The following is a 17,270-nucleotide window of genomic DNA, read 5'->3' as shown; positions in this document are numbered from 1 at the left end:
AAAGTCAAGGTGTCAACAGAGCCGTGCTTTCTCTGAAGTCATAGGGTTCTGGTGGTGTTCACTGGCAATCCATAACTCAGTCTCTGCCTCCATCAGAAGACGCTTCTCTCCTCCTGACTGTGCCCAAATGTCTTCTGCTAATACAGACTCCAGTCATATTGGATTAAAGTGCACCCTGATTCAGTTTGGTCTCATTTTAATAACATCTTCAAAGATCCTTATTTATAAATGGGATCACATTCACTGGGCCAGGGGTTAGGACTTGAACATGTCTTTGTGGGGGACATGACTCAATCCATACCAACAGGTAATGGAGACAGATTCACTGTGGAGGTTGAATCAGCAGGACTAGAAGGTAGACTGGAGTATGAGATGAGAGCAAGGAGGGCTGAAAATTGGGTTGCAGGACTAGCTGGACAGAGGGGTCACTCACTGAGAAGGGAACAATGGAGGAAGACTGGGCTTGGGATTCCAGACACATTTCACTTCAGGGGCCTGGGAGTCTTACAAAAGAAGCTAGGTAGGCAGGTGGATTCAGAAGCAACCAAATTAGGAATCAACTGTATGTAGGTGCTAAATGAAGCCACAGGCATGGATAAAATCACTGAAGGGGAGTCACAGAGCAAGGTGGGAAGAGGGTCCAGGACCTAGCTCTACCAAGCACCAACTTTCCATGTCCACATAGTGGAAGGTGAATAGCAAAGGGGATGATGAGGGGGCAGACAGACAAGAGAGAATGAAAGGAAACCAGGAGAGTGGACGGTCAAGGAAGCCAAAGAAAGGCCCTCAGACAGGAAAAGCCATCTATGCTCATGCTGGCAAACCCAATTGCAGTAGACTGTCATGTTTATTGATATAGTGAAAAGGACGTCACAGTGAGCTTTGGAGAGCTGGTTAGAAGGGCAGAGCAGGAGCCAGTAAGTGAGCTGAAGACTATAGGCGCAGAAAATGAGGCAACCATTCAAAATTGTGGTTGTGAAGGAGACGAGGAAGGTAGAGTGGTAGTCATGGACAGATACAGGTCACGACAGACTTGTTCAAAAGACAGTTGGGTGGATGTTGCAAGAGAGAAGAGATATCAGATCGTGTGCACTTCAGGAGCTCAGTGGGGACCTGGCCTCAATTGTGGGGGTCAAGGGGGGTGGACTGCAGATACCATGGAAGAAGAGGGAGGAGGAGGGGCCAGGAGGAGATGGAAGAGTCCTGAGGCCACACACCAGGCAAGCCACAGAGATCTGCAGAAGAAGTGGCCCTGGAGAAGGAAAATCTAGAATGGAATAGAGGAGTGACTTAGCTTCCAGACTGCTATGACAAATACCACAAACTGGTTTTGGCTTAAACCACAAGAGTTTATTGGCTCATGATTTCAGATGCTTGAAAGCTAAGAGCGGCAGCATTGCAAATGGCTGGCAATCCTTGGGTTCTGTGGCTTTCCTGTCACATGGGGATGTCCTCTCTTTTCTCTTCCAGGTTCCATTGACTTCCTGCTTCTGCTGTCTCCATGGATTTCTCTTGTCTAAATTTCTTCTGCTTATAAAGGACTCCAGTAATCTGGATTAAGGCCCACCCTCATTCAGTTGGGCCACACCCTAACTGAAACAACAATTTAAAGAGATCCCATTTACAATGGGCTCACACCCCCAGGAATGCAGATGAAGACGAAAAACCTGTGTTTTGTGGGGTACATTATTCAACCTGCTATAAGGAGGCAGCAAGGGATGCAGTGGAGTCTTAGAACTGGGATCCCACAACTGACCTTTGCCTGAAGATCTGGGAAGTTGCCACCAGGCCCTGCAAAGGCTCTGCCTGACTTGAATGCTTCCCCTACCAAACTAGCCTGTCCTGTAGCCAGACTCGCCAGTATTTCCATGGATTGGGTCTCCAAGACAGCCCTGTCCAAAAGGCAGGTGGATCCTGAAAGGCTAATGTTAAAAAAAAGACTGTTGTGTGAAAACCCAGACCTGTGGGATGTGAGTCAGGGGAAGCCGCGCCTGGGTCTGCAGCACAGGTTGGGTTGTCACTGGAGGAAAGGAGTTGTGAGGCCTACGTTGGGGAACTTCAGGCCTCCCAGGAGCAAGGCAAAGTCAAGGCTGCCAGAAGGAAGAGAAGTGATAGTGGAAATCAAGGAAGGAAGGTCATAGATTTGGGTGCAGCTCAGATCTTGAGCATAAGCTTCTACTTTGGAGAACACATCCTGGAAAAAATAATGAATCAAAAACTTGGCAAAAGTAGGAAAAAACATATGCCTGAGGCTATCCAATGGAGCACCATTTGTAATAGCAAAAGAACTGGAAATCACCTAAATGTACCTAAATAGGGGACCAGTTGAGTAAAGTATGGTGCATTCATGTGCCCAGTGGAATTCTATGGAAAAATATTGAAAACCGCCATATACCACTTTGCGTGGTGCAGAGCTTTGGTATAATCTCCAGGATTTAGTATTAAAGTGAAAAAAACAAGATGGAGAAAAGAGGTATAATACACAATCATCTAAGAAATAGGAAGATATGCTTATAATAATGCAAAATGTTAAAAAAAATGGTTATTTATTGTGGGAGGGGAGGCACAGAAGGGTGCTAGGGAAAAACACTAAACAACTAGATATTTTTTGCATATGCCCTGTTTTGTGTATCTACCTTTAGAACCATATCAGTATTTTATGTAATTAAAAAATAAATTAAAATGAAAAAGGGAATTCTTAAGAATTAAAAGAAATGCAAAACAAATGAATATAAATGTGCATCCAGCTATAACATAAGTGAAGAACTATTCCAAAGGATTATAAAAACAGTAAATTAACTGTTCACTGCGAGTGGGATATAGTAAAGACAAAAAAATCAATGTAAATGAATCTTAAACTGTATCTGTAGTCCTGTGTCCTTGGCAGTGTGGTTATTATTATTCTGAGACTGTTGTGTGATTAGTGGGATAAAACAAATGAGTAATTGTGTTGGTGTTCCTGAGAAAGGCCTTGGAACATAGGAGAAAGATGAATCAAAGTTAAAAACCCGATAGTCCTGACAACGTGGATTTTACCTTTAAAATATGGCATTAGTCATCTATTGCTGCATAACAAATTTCCCCCAAACTTAGTCACTTGAAATAAACCCATATTATCTCACAGTTTCTGTGAGTCAAGAGTCCAGGCGTAGCTTAGCTGGGTACCTCTGAGTACCACTGGTTCAGGGTCTCTCCCAAGGCCACAGGCAAGGTGGTGACTGGGGCTGCAGCCATCTTAAGGCTTTAATAGGGGAGGTTCTGCTTTCAAGCTCAGTTGTGTGGCTCTTGGCCAGCCTTAAGTCCTTACAAGCTCCTGGGTGGAGACGTTGTCATGTGGCCTCTTAGTAGTGCTACTTATGACATGACAGCTCACTTCCCTCAGAGCATATGAGAGAGAACAAGAAAGGGTGAGCTTAACAGGACCACAGTTTGCCATGTTCTATTTACCAGAAGCACATCAGTGAGTCCAGCCTACTCTTGAGGGGAGGAGATTATACAAGGATATGAGTACTAGGAGTGGGGGACCCTGGAAGATCATCTTAGAGGCTCCAACAACATATGCAACTTTCCTGCCCCTGAAATACTGACCAAATCAGTAGCAAAGAGTACCCATGGTGCCCAGATTATGGTCTCTAAAAATGATGTCCCAGCACTCTTTGGAAAAATAACTGACTCTAGGTCTGGGGCAACAAATCTTTAAGGTGATCTTAAAATATCCAGTCATGCAAGGAAGCTATCATAGGCTACTGAGGTCATTTTGCTAGGTTCTCAAGAACTAACCCAAAGTGGCTCCCATTGGCCAAAGATGAAACAGCTCAAACACCAAGAAGGCTAATACATATAATGCACTGAAACATGTCAGCTGTTGGGAATGAATCATATCCCCCAAAAACACATGCTCAAGTCTTAATTGGCATTCCCATGGGTGTGACTCAGTCATAAGTGGGATCTTGGAAGATGTCATTATTAGTTATGGTGTAGACTTATTTGTGAATAGGATACTCTAAGATATTTTTTAGGTGAGGCCAGATTGAATCAGGATGGGCCTTAATCCATATGGTTGGGAGCCTTAAAAAGAGACGAAATCTGAATGTGGTTGGTCAGAAGATGACAGGAGAGTCTCCATGTGACTGAGGACGGCCATCATCAAATGTGACCGACTCTAGGAGAAAGCATAGCCTTGTTGATAAGGGGCTTCCAGCCTTCAAACTGTGAACCAATCAATTCTTGTTATGCCAACCCACTGTGAGTTATTTGTCAAAGCAGCCCTGGCAAACTAAGACACCAACTATGCTTAAATCCAAGAATCCCTAAAGAAACTATATAAAGCCTCACTGGTTATCTTTGAAGGCTGTTAGGAAAACAGCTCATTAACTCGAAAAAAATTTAGTGATGAGAAGGAATCAAGCATTTATATTTTTCCTTTATGAATTGTATTAAGGATAACTAAATAGTTGATCGGGGAAAGTTTCTCTACATAGAATAATCCCAGCTGGTAAATTAAGAAGAAATAATGGAATAGCACTATTTTGCAACATCTAATCAATAAATAGATATGGACGATGATCATTATAGGCTACAAATAACTCTCTAAGTTCCTCCTCCATGGAAGGAACCAACAATACCTATGAAGTATTGTGCTCCAAACGACCAACCTGAATCTGATCAAGCCTCTGAATCTAATCACTTTCACAGAACACAGAAGACAGAATAACATATTAAACCACTTCACAAAGACACAAATCAGCAAAATCCAGACCACGGGAAACTTTGAGGAAAATGATCCTGTTTCTTCCACGATGATATCCACAAAATGACTGAAAGAAAGAACGAGAGACGAGTGGAGAATCTAGAAAATAAGAGAGATATAAGAGAATTCGGAATTATATCAACCAATCTCAAGGGATGGACCTTATTTGGATCTCCATTTAAACAAGCAAGCTGAATTGAAAAAATGTGCATACTGGCTAGATATAGGAAGATGAAAAGAAATAACTGCTAATTTTATTTTAGTTGTGATAATAGTATTGGAGATATTTTTTAAAATGGAGTTCCTAATTGTGATGGTTGGAAGCTGCATGTACCCCAGAAAAGATTATGTACTTCTAATGTATTCCTGAGGGTGTAGACCAATTACAAGAGAGACAAATCCATTAGGTTATTTCAATTGAGATGTGACCGACGTCATTCAGGGTAGGTCTTAATCCCCTTATTCGAGTCCTTTATAAGGGGATAAAAGAGAGAAGAAAGCCCCAAAGAAGTTTAGGGAGAAGAACATACAGAAGCCAAGAAAGACAGTAGATAAAAGAGAGAAATACGCAGAAGCTGAGGGAGGAAGCCAATGATGCCAGAAGCTGGAAGCAAAGAAACCCAAGAGAGAAGGACCAGCAGATGTCACCATGTGCCTTGCTATCTGACAAAGGTGCCCAAGATGGCCAGTAGCTGGTCTTCAGGGAGAAAGCAACATCTGTTAATGCCTGGAGTTGGACATTCTCATGGCCTCAGAACTGTAAACTTGTGAGCTGATAAATCCCCATTGTAAAAGCCAACCCATTTCTGGTATATTGCATTTTATCAGCTTTAGGAAACCAAAATACTAACAGTCAGAGACAAAAAACCTAAAAATTTTAAAAAGGAAATGATGCGTAATCTGAGATTTGTTTTAGGAGAATCTGGAGAAGAGTGAGAGCGTAGATTTGGCAACACTGGCCTTGAGTGGGTAATTACTGAAGCTGGTGATGAGTATATGAAGTTCATTACTGTATTCGCTTCATCTTCTGCAGATGACTGAAACTTTTTATGATACAAATTAAATTAAAAGAGTAGATCTTTCAAACAGCATTATTTTTTTAAAAGGCACTTCCCATTATTATATAGTATAGCATTGTTCCTTATGAACTACCAATTAGACATGAGGAAGAAATAACAGTTAAAAAAAAAAAACGAGAAAAGAACAGTAAAAAATTATTCTTTTTCAGATGATATGAGTATATGCCAGGAAAATAACCAAGAAAATTCTTGAAAATCTATTTTAAAAATAAGAGAATTCATGAAGGTAGCAGTTTCCATTTTAATATATAAAAAAATCAATAGCTTTTTCTGCACATACAAATAGCAGAGTTAGAAAAAGTAATGAAACAAAAGATAATATTTACAAAAAGAATAAAAGGGGAAAAGTACCAAGGAATAAGCTACCAAGATATGTGTAGGTCTTTTATGAATAAAACACAAATAAATGGAAGGATGAAGCTTTTGGGGGGGGATGGCAGAGGGGCGAAGAAAACTCATACTTTTCCCTAAATAGATAGATGTAATTAATGCCAGATAAAAATACCAATAGGGATCTTTATTTTGAAACCAAACAAGTGGTTTCTAAAATTTCTATAGAAAAATAAATATGCAAGACTATCCAAGGAAGCTCTGAAAGAGAATGATGGTGGCAAGAGCAGAAATTAGCTTACCAGGTGATAAAATGCATTGTAAATCTCCAGTAAATGAAGCAGCCTGGTTTGAGACATGAATGGACAAATCAAGGTAACAGTGATTTGTAACTGATACAGAATATGCATGGCAAGTTACTACACAATAAAGACAGCATTTCAAACAAGTGAGGAAAAGATTCATTGAATTTTTTTGTTCCACAATTGGTTAGCTGCTCAGAGTAAAATGATTAAAATATAACTCCTCCCATATCCATATATCCCAATAAATTCCAGATAATGTTTTTTTTTTACATGGGTAGGCTCCAGGAATCAAACCTAGGTCTCTGGCATGGCAGGCAAGAATTCTGCCATGGAGCCACCTTTGTACTGCCCCCAGATAAATTTTTAAAAATAAAACCATAGAAGAAAACTTGAGAAGTTGAAAAGTAATCTCAGGGGCATGAAGAGCATATCAAAAAAGAAAAACTCAGTAATATCAAAGCAAAAAAAAGTGGGGCGGGGGGACATTGACTACATAAAGTGTTCAGCAAGGGGAAAAAAATGATCTATTAAAAAAAATCAAAAGACAATTGTAACCTGAGAAAAACTTTTGCAATATAAATCAACAGCCTTATAAGAACAGCACAAACCATTAAGAAATATCAAAAATAGGCAATAGAAACAGGCAAAGGAAACAAACAGGCAATGCACAGGAAATGAAGCACACAGCTTATAAACAAACGGCATTGAACTTCACTTAAGATGAAAGATCCTCATGTTAAATCAACAAGATGTGGCTTTTCACCCATCAAACTGGGGCTAAGATTTAAAAAGGCAGAAGATGTAGTGTTGGTGATCGGGTGGGAACAAGTACACTCAAACAGAGCTAAGTGCAGTGGGAAACTCCCTCCTCTGCAGAAGGCACTCTGGCAATATCTATTAAAGTGGTGTGCTCACAGGCTGCAATGCTGATATATCTGGGAACTGCTTCTATAAAAGAACTTGCACGTGAATACAAAGACATATCCACAAGGTTGCTCTTTGCTGCATTGGAAACAACCTAGTTGTCACTGTTTAGGGGATTGAGTAATCCACCACTGCAAATCTGTGTAACAGACGCCTGTGAAGCCACCTATATAATTAGGTGAACCTAGTGTTGCTGCCTTCAAGATCTATTAAACAATGAAAAAACAAAGTGTACACCCATGTGCCCAGTGCAAAACATCTATTTTTTTTTAAAGGGTCAGAGTTTATATGTCCAGGGAGAGAAAAAAAATTCTGGAAGGCTTCATAAGAAATCTAACAGTGGTTTCCACTGCAGGGAGGAATTCAGGGATGGGATGGGGAAGAGATTTTTATCCTGTACAGACAGAAAAGGCAGAAGCACTATGGGGATTTCAGGAGCAAAATTAATTTTTAACTCTTGTGCTTTTAAACTGATCTAAGCACCATTGTGAGAAATCTTTAAAAACCTCTACTAGTGAATATAACTTCATATTTTAAACCATGTCTAATCCCTTGTCCTGCTGGTTGAATGCAGTACTGGAAAAACATGATATTGTTCATAAAAAGAAAAAGCTATTTCAGTTTTCATAATCCCTGCTTGGAACGCTGCATTTCCCTCACGGCTGTACAGGTTTGCTTTGTCCCTGTGTTCCTGCCACCAAGTACCCGACAGGATCCAGCCTGCCCAGGCTTGGGCTACAGTTCAGGACCTCTGGTCCCACTCTCGCCATACTCTCACCATCACCTTTAACTTGGAGGACTTCTCCAAACAGGTGCAAACCCAATTGCTCAGAGCAAACCACATTTCTGATCATAAGTGCCCATTGTGTGAAGCTGATAAAATGGCTTTGTCATCAGGAGAACCTCTAAGAGAAGGAGGACGAGGAGGGCGAGCCCAGCCCCAGGCCTGGCACTCCAGGGACTGGAGTCCCCATGTCACTTGCAAAGACCCACACCCAGGATGGGGAAACTGATACGATATGGACTGGATGCAAAAGACCCCAGGGTGCTGGGACTGGGGGCCAAGGAGCATTTTGGCATGAGCCTGGAGCTGTGTGGGTGGGGTTGTGGGCATTTAAGGACACCTCGGCCTGGGCTTTGGTTCTTAGCTGAGAGACTGAATATAAGAATGGATAACAGCCAGACCATATATAGAACTGGAATTCTGATTCTCTATCTGCAACAACCAGTCCAGGAAGTTAAGACACAGTCTCTCTAATATTGATGCAAAGCAGGACTTTTTTGTCAATACCTGCAGCGTCCGTAATTTTTACCCAGACTTCCAATTGAGGGCCAACCAGAGATAGCCAAAGCTGCTCCCCTAACCCATCACGTAGAATGCTCCACTTCTAGTTAGCCCACCTCCAGCTTCCCCGTGAAAACAGCCTCCAATCAGGGCATGCCTGAGGTCTTTCTTGCTTCCCACTATAACTTTCCCAGTCCTGCCTCCTCTGGCAAACCCAAGTAATGGTGGCAGACCACTAGAGCAAGATCTGAATAGACAGCCTTTATTCTAATTTGTGTGGTCTTTGCTGACTTCCATGAAGATTAAGAGGACAACCAAGGGCGATGAGGTTGAATATGAATTCCCTCATATTAAGGAATGTGCATTTTGCACATTGATATGAATATGACCTCTATCTTTTCATAACAATCAAAGGGCTCCTCTCCTTAGGAAGAACTCTAAATTAAAGCTGACTACAGTGGTCTGAGCTGGTCACAAGCAGCTTCTTCTGATCTGAATTGGTTTGAGCCAGGCTATGAGGTTTTGAGTTAGTATGGAACAGTCTGAGCAGGCACAGAGCTTTCTGGAATGCTAGAAAACTCTAGGCAGAGGTTCTACTCAGGCACCAAGGGATGGACAAGAGCCAGGAGACCATGATGTCTGAATCATTTCCCCAGAAGTCTGTGGGAATTCTGGTCAAATGGTGGCATGCCACACCTACCCTGTTGGGATGTCCTCACCCTGCCATTCTGATCGCCAAGGAAAGCGGTGCTGAGATAAGGGGTATATACCCTTATGAGATGCTGTTCCTATACATATCAGGAGCCTCATTAAATCCTACTGTGGGGGGTGGGGGGTAGGGGGTGGATATGGCCTCTTCCTGACAATCAACTGATCCCGCAAAGCTGCACTAGACATTTGGATCGGAATCATCATCATCTGTTGTTGCCAGATTAAAACCAGTTTGAGTCCATTTTGAATCAGTTAAAATGAACCTAAAACTACATTTAAACTGCTGGCAAATCCCATTTGGGTCTATTTGAATTGTTTAAGGTGGATTCAAGTCTATCTGAATTGTAGAATACTGTTTCCAACGGTTCACAACTTTCTAAAATCCAATTTGCCAACATTGAACCAGTTTACAGGAGTCAAAATTGATGAGAGCCAGTTAATCCATTTGGAACCAGCTTGAGCCGGTTTAGCGGGTTCAAATTAGTCCCTTGAAGGGCAATTTGGGGGGCTTTGGTTTCCCAAGGCTTGGGTTCTTTACTCACTAAAGAAAATCAGAGTGGAGAAAGTTGGAAGCCTTTATTTCTGAAGATGAATTTATCTTGCTCCCATAAATATTCATAAACATTAATTACCAGTTTATCAAAAGAATTCATAAAATTCATTGTTTATTATAATACTAGCAGGAGCAGGAAACACCCTCCTGGCAACAAGAAAGATCTATTTTAGTGGCTCTTTACCCTGAGTTGTGAGCACCAGAAGCAACCACACAATCACCTCGGGGAGCCTGGAGAGGTTATCAGACGCACTTTGCACAAAGTCAACAATGTCAGTGGCCAAACAGGTATGCATCCCACACCAAAAAGTGATGCAGTTTTGTCTTTTCTTGAATGTTGAAATGCAACATTAACCCTTCCAAAGAAGCTGAGAGAGTAGAGGGAAACGAAGGGTCTATAAAGGAACAACAGCTTGACCTTGTATGCAGTTATATACACAAGCCTTAGTTCATACCTGCCTGCTTGTACAGATGCGTTTCAATTGATTAATTCAAACCTAAGAGTCGATGTAATGTCATGAGTGAAGGCACAATTAAATAAGATGGTCTACTGCTCTCCATATCAAAACGAGCAAACTGGCTGGTCCCCCACTCCCTACACAATGGTCTGTGCAGGGCTCAATCTAGTATTCAAAGCATTGCAGGGAAAAAACAAAAGTGAAAGCACCTACCCTCTGAGAGATAAAATGCAAAGTCACTTACCAGCCACAAAACTTGGAAATGATGCCACCTTCTTTGTCTGTTTGGAAATAGGAAACAACAGAACATATAATGGTCACGAGCAGATGATGTGTACCATAATGTGAAGAGCTACATCAGTTTCATTAGGGCAACATGATATTTGGGATGGGGGCACATGTAATAAATCCCCCAGGGAAAACCTGAAGCATGCAAGCCTACCTCCTAAAACCTAGGGACCCTCCAATTAGCATCTCAGTGTTGGCAGGGGTCCTAGAAATCATCCAATCCAATGGCTCTCTCCCTGGTGGGCATTAGAATTATGTGGGCACACGTTTAAAAGGAAGATAAAGGAGACTGGCCCCTCTCTGTGGGTGGCCATGGCTACTTTATCAAAGTTAGAAAACCTCATACCAACTATGTTACCCAGAAAGGCTTAAAGCTTAGTTTTAATAATCTCCATCCTGGCAGTGTCAGTTCTGTTATTGGTTTAGGACCACGGTTCTCAGCAGGGATGATTTTGTCCCCAAGGGGTCATTTGGCAATACCTGCAGACATTTTTGATTGTCCCAACTTGGGGAGAGGTGGGAGCTACTGACATTTAATGGGAAGAGATCAGGGATGGTGCTGCATATCCTTCAGTGAATAAGGAAATTCCCCACAAGAAAGAACTATCTAACCCAAAAGTGTCAGTAGGGCCACTATTGAGGAAATCTGGTTTAAAGCATGGTTATCATACAATGTGGCAGAAGGAGTTTCTCCCAAATCAGATAACACCAATGACCCGCCCCCTATGTGTCATCAACAACATATGGACACATCACGGTCCTGATTCAGCAGGAAAGGCCCTTTTCTTTCTTTTCCAGAACTAACAGACCTTCCTGTTCCAGCTCCCCCACTCCCCCAGGCACATGGTGGGATGAGAACATTGTGGAGAAGGTAAAAGGACCACTAAAGGGTGGGCAGCTCCAACATCAGGGTCCCGGCTCTGAACTTACATCCTTGGGAAAATTACCTCCGGGGCGTTGTTATTATCAACAGGCCCATTGAGATCAGAACGCTGCTGCTTTCTTGGCTGTTCCAAACCATTGCAAACCTGGAACCCAGAAAGGTAAAGATTGAGTTTTCATATGTTAGGAAAATAATAAGGATTCAAAACCGCATATATGAATCATCAATTCTGTAAAATGTATATGTATGTGTGTGTGTACTTAATTATATTTAAACTCTGCCATTAACAGGAATACTTTTAAATTTCTCAAGAAAAGTGTTTAAAATCATATTTTTAAAAAGCCTAAATTCGCTATTGAGAATACACTCAAATTAGCTCATCTACAACTACCAAAAAACTATCACCCCAAGGATGTTTTATAAGTTTGCTTTTAAAGAAGGCCTTGTAAATTTAGGATTTAGGGACTCTTCTCTACTTACTTTCTATACCACCTGGAAGACAAAAGCAGGATCTACAGCACTGAAATCACTGTCTAAAGAATGAAGGCAGGTTCCCAGTAAGCTAGTGGGTTCCTGGTAAGCCAATGTAATAAGTTGAGTTGCAGAACTCTTGTTAATAAACTATCAAATAGTCATCACTATGACGATGATGAAGAGGCTAATAACACTCATGATGGTAAGTGAGATCTGTTTGGTGCTTTAGGGAACACAAAACCCTTTCTTGTGGGTGATGGATATCCCCGCTCCTACTTTACAGGCGAGTAAACAGAGGATGCATTGGTGTTAACTGCCAGGTTCCCACAGTACCAAAGGAACACAGCAAGGCATAGCTGCCAGTTCTTCCCCAGTCTTTATACTATCATCGTCTGGCTCTTTTATACTATCATCATTGGGTCGCTCTAGGGTTAGAGAATAAGTAGAGGATCTGGCCTCACCATCCCAAAACTGATGACAGCTAAAGTGGCATGTTTCTTACAGTCACCCATCCTAGCTCAGTGCTCCAGCCTTGGCTACAAACATCATTGGATTTCAGAGGCAGTGGAAGAAGACAAGGGCGCTGGGATGGCATAAGGTGGAGTGGGGCTTTAAGGACAGGCCTTTAAGGATGGAAAGGATTTGTCCCCAGAGGAAGAAGGGGGGGTGCTGCCACACCCCAAGAATAATCCCGGCTCAAGCTGCCCGGGCAGGGCAGATGTCTGGTCATCTGTTTCTCCATCCAGCCCCTCTGCTAGAAACCTCAGCCCTCTGAGTTCTCAGGCCCAGCCACTCCCTGCAGGTGGCCTTAACTTTGTCCTGTTTTTCTAGTATATCACAAACCCTCCTCCCCAAGAACTGAACCCACCCTTCCCCAGACAAGAAGGCTGTGATCCAGCCAGGACTCCACCCCAATGGACATCAATGCTGGCCAAGCTGATCTGACACTGCCCCTTTCTGCAGAAGTGGGACTGGCCCTGGGAACACACCTCAAAGGGCCCAGCTGCAACCAGGCATATTCCCCAAATTCCTCCCAAATGCCACCACCTCTCTATAGCCAAAGTACACCAGGCAAAAGCTCCCAAAAGGATGTAACAGAGAAATATCAGGCCAAATGCTGTTCACATCCTCCTTAAGCAAAATTCTAACTTGGGATGTCCACCCAGACAACTCTCTGTTAAATACACTTTGCTATCTCAAGGTTCAGTTGTTTTACCATCTTGCTTGGGAATTCTCTGACATTGTGGCCTTCCTAAGATTGAGTTCAGGGGTTTCATTTCCTGAGGGTCTGCACTGCCCTACCAGAAACTGAACCGGCACTAACACTACGAAAAAGGACCCCAAAGAAGTCAACCAACTGACAAAAACTGGTTAAGCACACCCTTCCTATGCATGCTACAGCTTGGGGTGGAATCTAAGTTTCAGGCAGAGGAAAGGCCAGAGGCATAGGCCATGGGCCTCATCATGACAAAGGAGTACATCATGGGAGGGGGCAGTCCCAGTACAGGGCTCACTTCATGGGGCCTTTGGCAAATTGATGAGGTATTCCCTTGGGAGATGCAGCCCCATACAGTTAGGGCTTGGCCAGTCTTGGTATCTCTGTGTGAAGAAAAAAGGCATGTCTCCTTGTTGAAGTGTGCTATAGTTTCAATGTGGTCTGTGGCTTGGCTAGAGGGGCAAAGGCTGGAAGTCAGCACCCCCCAGACCTTGTCCACAGGCCACCTTGGTACAGGACCACAGAACATGGTGTGCCTCGGCAACACAAGGTCTCAGGTCCACTTAAAAATGGTAATTTTTGCCCAAACCTTATATGGAGTGGACTCATTTGTCTAACCCTCACCCATCGAGTATCTGCTCATCACCATAACAACCATATCTCACAATAAACAACCTGGGTTGTTTTTCAAAAGAAGCAGGAGAGTCACTTGGATGCTTCTCCTTGGGAAATCCCATCTGGTTCCCTAATTTTCATCTTGGGGGCCTTGGCAGCACAGAGCTCAGCATGTGAAATTAACACTTAGCATCTTACATGAAGGTGCCATTTAAATCTTTTTGTACCCTCCCCAAGGTGCAGTAGGCAGCCATATCTCAAATGAGATGCCAGCAAAAGCACCTCAATCCTTCACAGCAAAGAGAAAAAGAAAACAGGATGACATCTCTCACCAGAGAACCACAGGGGGGCATTCCCAATATCATCCACTGAAACCCAGTGTGAGCCACTCAGATAAGGTGGTGAATGAAACAAGTGAGAAGCTGATGGGAAATGAAATATGCTAATGCGGTGGGAAACCCTTCCCATCTCTGGAGCTAGGAGAACAGAAAACTAATGGGCACAGATTGGTCATAAAGTGCCAGGGTCAACTGACAGCTGTTCAAGGCAGAGATGATTTGCCTGTAATAAAAAATACTAATTTAAATAAATTGTCCTAATAAATATCTTGGCTCCCTTGGTGAAGTTAAAGCTAGAATTTTTTTCAAGCGTCAATTTTGATTTTGTCTGCTTGATTAAACTGAAAATACAGCAATATAACTACATTTCTTTGGATGAAATAACAGCAAACTAGTTCACACCTACTCATGCTCACACCATCTGTGACAAAGACAGAATGTTTCCAAGCATTCTCTGGAATGACAAATGTGTTAGTTATATATGGCAGAGCTCAAGTTAGGGGACAGAGAGGATCAGCTCAAAGCCAGGCAAGTCACAATTTCCTCACTGGACTCTTGTACCTCACCTCAAATGTGGCCCCACACCAGGGAAATCCCAAGGCTGGTGATTTATTCATTTAGGTGACAGCCTTAACTGGCAATCATTTCCTGGGCTTTGTTTTCAGGAGTCGATTGTTCCAACTTATGACATTTCAACAAAGATTGCATCCTGTAACTCAGGAAGGGAGTCAGCCAAGACCCCAAGACCTGCAGCACCGTGCTCCATGAAGAGATGAGCTGGACGCATAAACCATGGTTTGAACCAGATTAAAGGTCTGGACTCAGCCCTGTGAACGTGTTCTTTCCAAAGCCCTTGACTCTATGCTCTGACCTATATGTGCCTCAGAAAAATCACAACACTGTTCTTTTTTTTCCTTCTATTTCTTTTACAATTCAGGTCACTCTTGTGATATTAATCTGGAGGACAAAAGGAGCCTAGATAAAGCATTTATTCTTATAATAGTTATTTCCATGCAGCAGTAATCTGCTTTCAAGGCAGATCTGTGGCTTAAAAGAATCATGACATGATACATGGGGTAAACACGCCAGTCAGTTTATCTTGTACAATCTCTAGAGGCCTGGGCAAGAGAGGGGATGAAAGGAAAGTCCCTCTCCCCACCGCCGCACCAATGTCCAAAAGTTACAGGGGATATAATTATGTTAAACAAGTATCCATTGCTTAGTTGAAATTCAAATTCAACTCACTGTCCTGTCTTTTCACTTGCTATATCTGGCAACCCTCTTGGGGGGCTGAACGTCTGCTACCTCCACCGGAGACCCCCAGGGCACATTCCTGGTCCTGCCTCAGTCTCTGGGTTCTAGCCATAAGGTCCAGCCTGGTCTGCTGAAAAATCTCCTCTTCCACAGATGAGCAGTCCTGCTGGGCAAGTATTAGATAAGCACCTTATCATTTACACAGTGTCTTTTCAAAGAAGCCTTGGAAAGCACAACATTCATGTGTGCTCGAACCAGCAAGTGACAGCAGGACCACAATTTTCTAAATTGTTTCAAGCCTTGGCCAAGCACCATCCAAATGTAACACACACAGCGGTGTTGGGCAAGCACCCTCCCGGTGCCAGGAGTTCTGGCCTGAGGCCTGGTGGACCCACCCACCAAAGCGCTGTGTAGGCAGAGTTGACTGACAGCCACCCACCAAGACTAAGAGCAATCACTTGGCTTGGTCTGTGGTTCTTGGGGTACAGTATCCCAGGGCTCCTGGATTTCCTTCACTGCCCTCACGCTTAGCCTTGAGACCTGCTCACACCTTTGAGAAAACCATCTTTGCATCTGGAAACTAAATGAAATAAAGATGCCTACATCAAAAGGATATTAAATGACCACTCCTAAGTCAAGATGAGATTCAGTTTCCCAGGCAGGGTCTATCGTTAAATCCCTTTTAGGATGGAGAGGCTACTGTTGCCAGCGTGGAATTGCCATGACGAGATCTCTCCTCCTAAAAGAAGAGCTCTCAGTTTTGCTCAATATCATCAGTCCTAAATAATAAAATGTGAGTGCATACTCAAAGGAGCTGCTTAAGCTATGAACACTAAACCAAATTCCTCTGGCTTATAATGTGAAAGATAACTTTAACCAGCTGCCATGGAAATCGCATATCATCAAACCAGTTATCTGTACAAGTTTTACGCATACACAAATAAAAATATTGGATTTTCCTAAAACTGAGGAGAAGGAGCAAGGGAAGAACTGGCCTTTTCTTTCACGGTATACTTCATCTATTTTTGCTTTATGGTATTTTGTTTTAATGATACTTATAAGGGATTGATGACTTGAACAATTTTACTATAAATCCACGGTCTGATAAAAATCAATATGACTAACATTAATAATAATAAATATTTGAACGTAAATAAGAAGCCCTAGTAATTTGAATAAGATGGTGTCGACCCCCTTCTTTCATCTCTTCTGCCTCCACCAAGGGAGGCTCACCTCTCTTAATGGACAAGACCTAGAAGGAGAGAAGGGAAGGCACCCCCTCCCCACTGAGGATGTGGTGGTCCCACTAAAGTCCCATGCCCTGGAGACTCTCCTGAGCCGTCCAGTGTCCTGCAGACCTACTCCTGGTGATGGTCCCCACCCCCACACCCCCAGGAGTCCACTTACCCCACCCATTCTCAAAGGAATGCTGATTAGCCCCAATTGTTTTCATTGTTGGTAGTTCAAAACCAGCTTCCACGGCTCAGACTGGTTTTAGATGATCCAAATTGGCTCAGGCCAGTTAAAGGGCCAAAAGCCTTTTCTTTTGTACTTTACCATTATGACCACAGAGCACAGAAGAGAAAACCATCCTCCCAGGCTAAGATATCTGAATATGGGTCTAACTGCCCATATTTTAGGTGGTTCTGAATCCCTTAGGTAAATTCTGTCTTGTTCTTCTCAGAGATTGAAAAGTAGGGTGGAAGTAGGGTGAAAAGCAGGGAGAAGTTAAATAATAGGGGATATTAAGAAAAGAAAATGTTGAGTTCTATTTCTCTTTGGGACATTTCCCTTAATTTGCAAATAC

The 17,270-nt window shown here is 42.7% G+C and overlaps 1 protein-coding gene across 1 annotated transcript in view; it reads right to left on the bottom strand.

Moving 5' to 3' along the window:
- The window catches only part of APBA2 (amyloid beta precursor protein binding family A member 2), a 222,297-nt gene that overhangs the window by 39,531 nt on the left and 165,496 nt on the right, over positions 1-17,270 (bottom strand). Inside the window, exons 4-5 of the mRNA XM_077122377.1 lie at positions 11,631-11,711; positions 10,640-10,676 (exon numbers count right to left, since the gene is read on the bottom strand). Of these exons, the coding sequence (XP_076978492.1) occupies positions 10,640-10,676; positions 11,631-11,711 (118 nt within the window). The remainder of the gene's footprint in view (positions 1-10,639; positions 10,677-11,630; positions 11,712-17,270) is intronic.

The sequence above is a fragment of the Tamandua tetradactyla genome, chromosome 12, assembly GCF_023851605.1.
Source record: "Tamandua tetradactyla isolate mTamTet1 chromosome 12, mTamTet1.pri, whole genome shotgun sequence".
NCBI lineage: Eukaryota > Metazoa > Chordata > Mammalia > Pilosa > Myrmecophagidae > Tamandua > Tamandua tetradactyla.
This window is presented reverse-complemented; position numbering and strand designations above follow the sequence as displayed.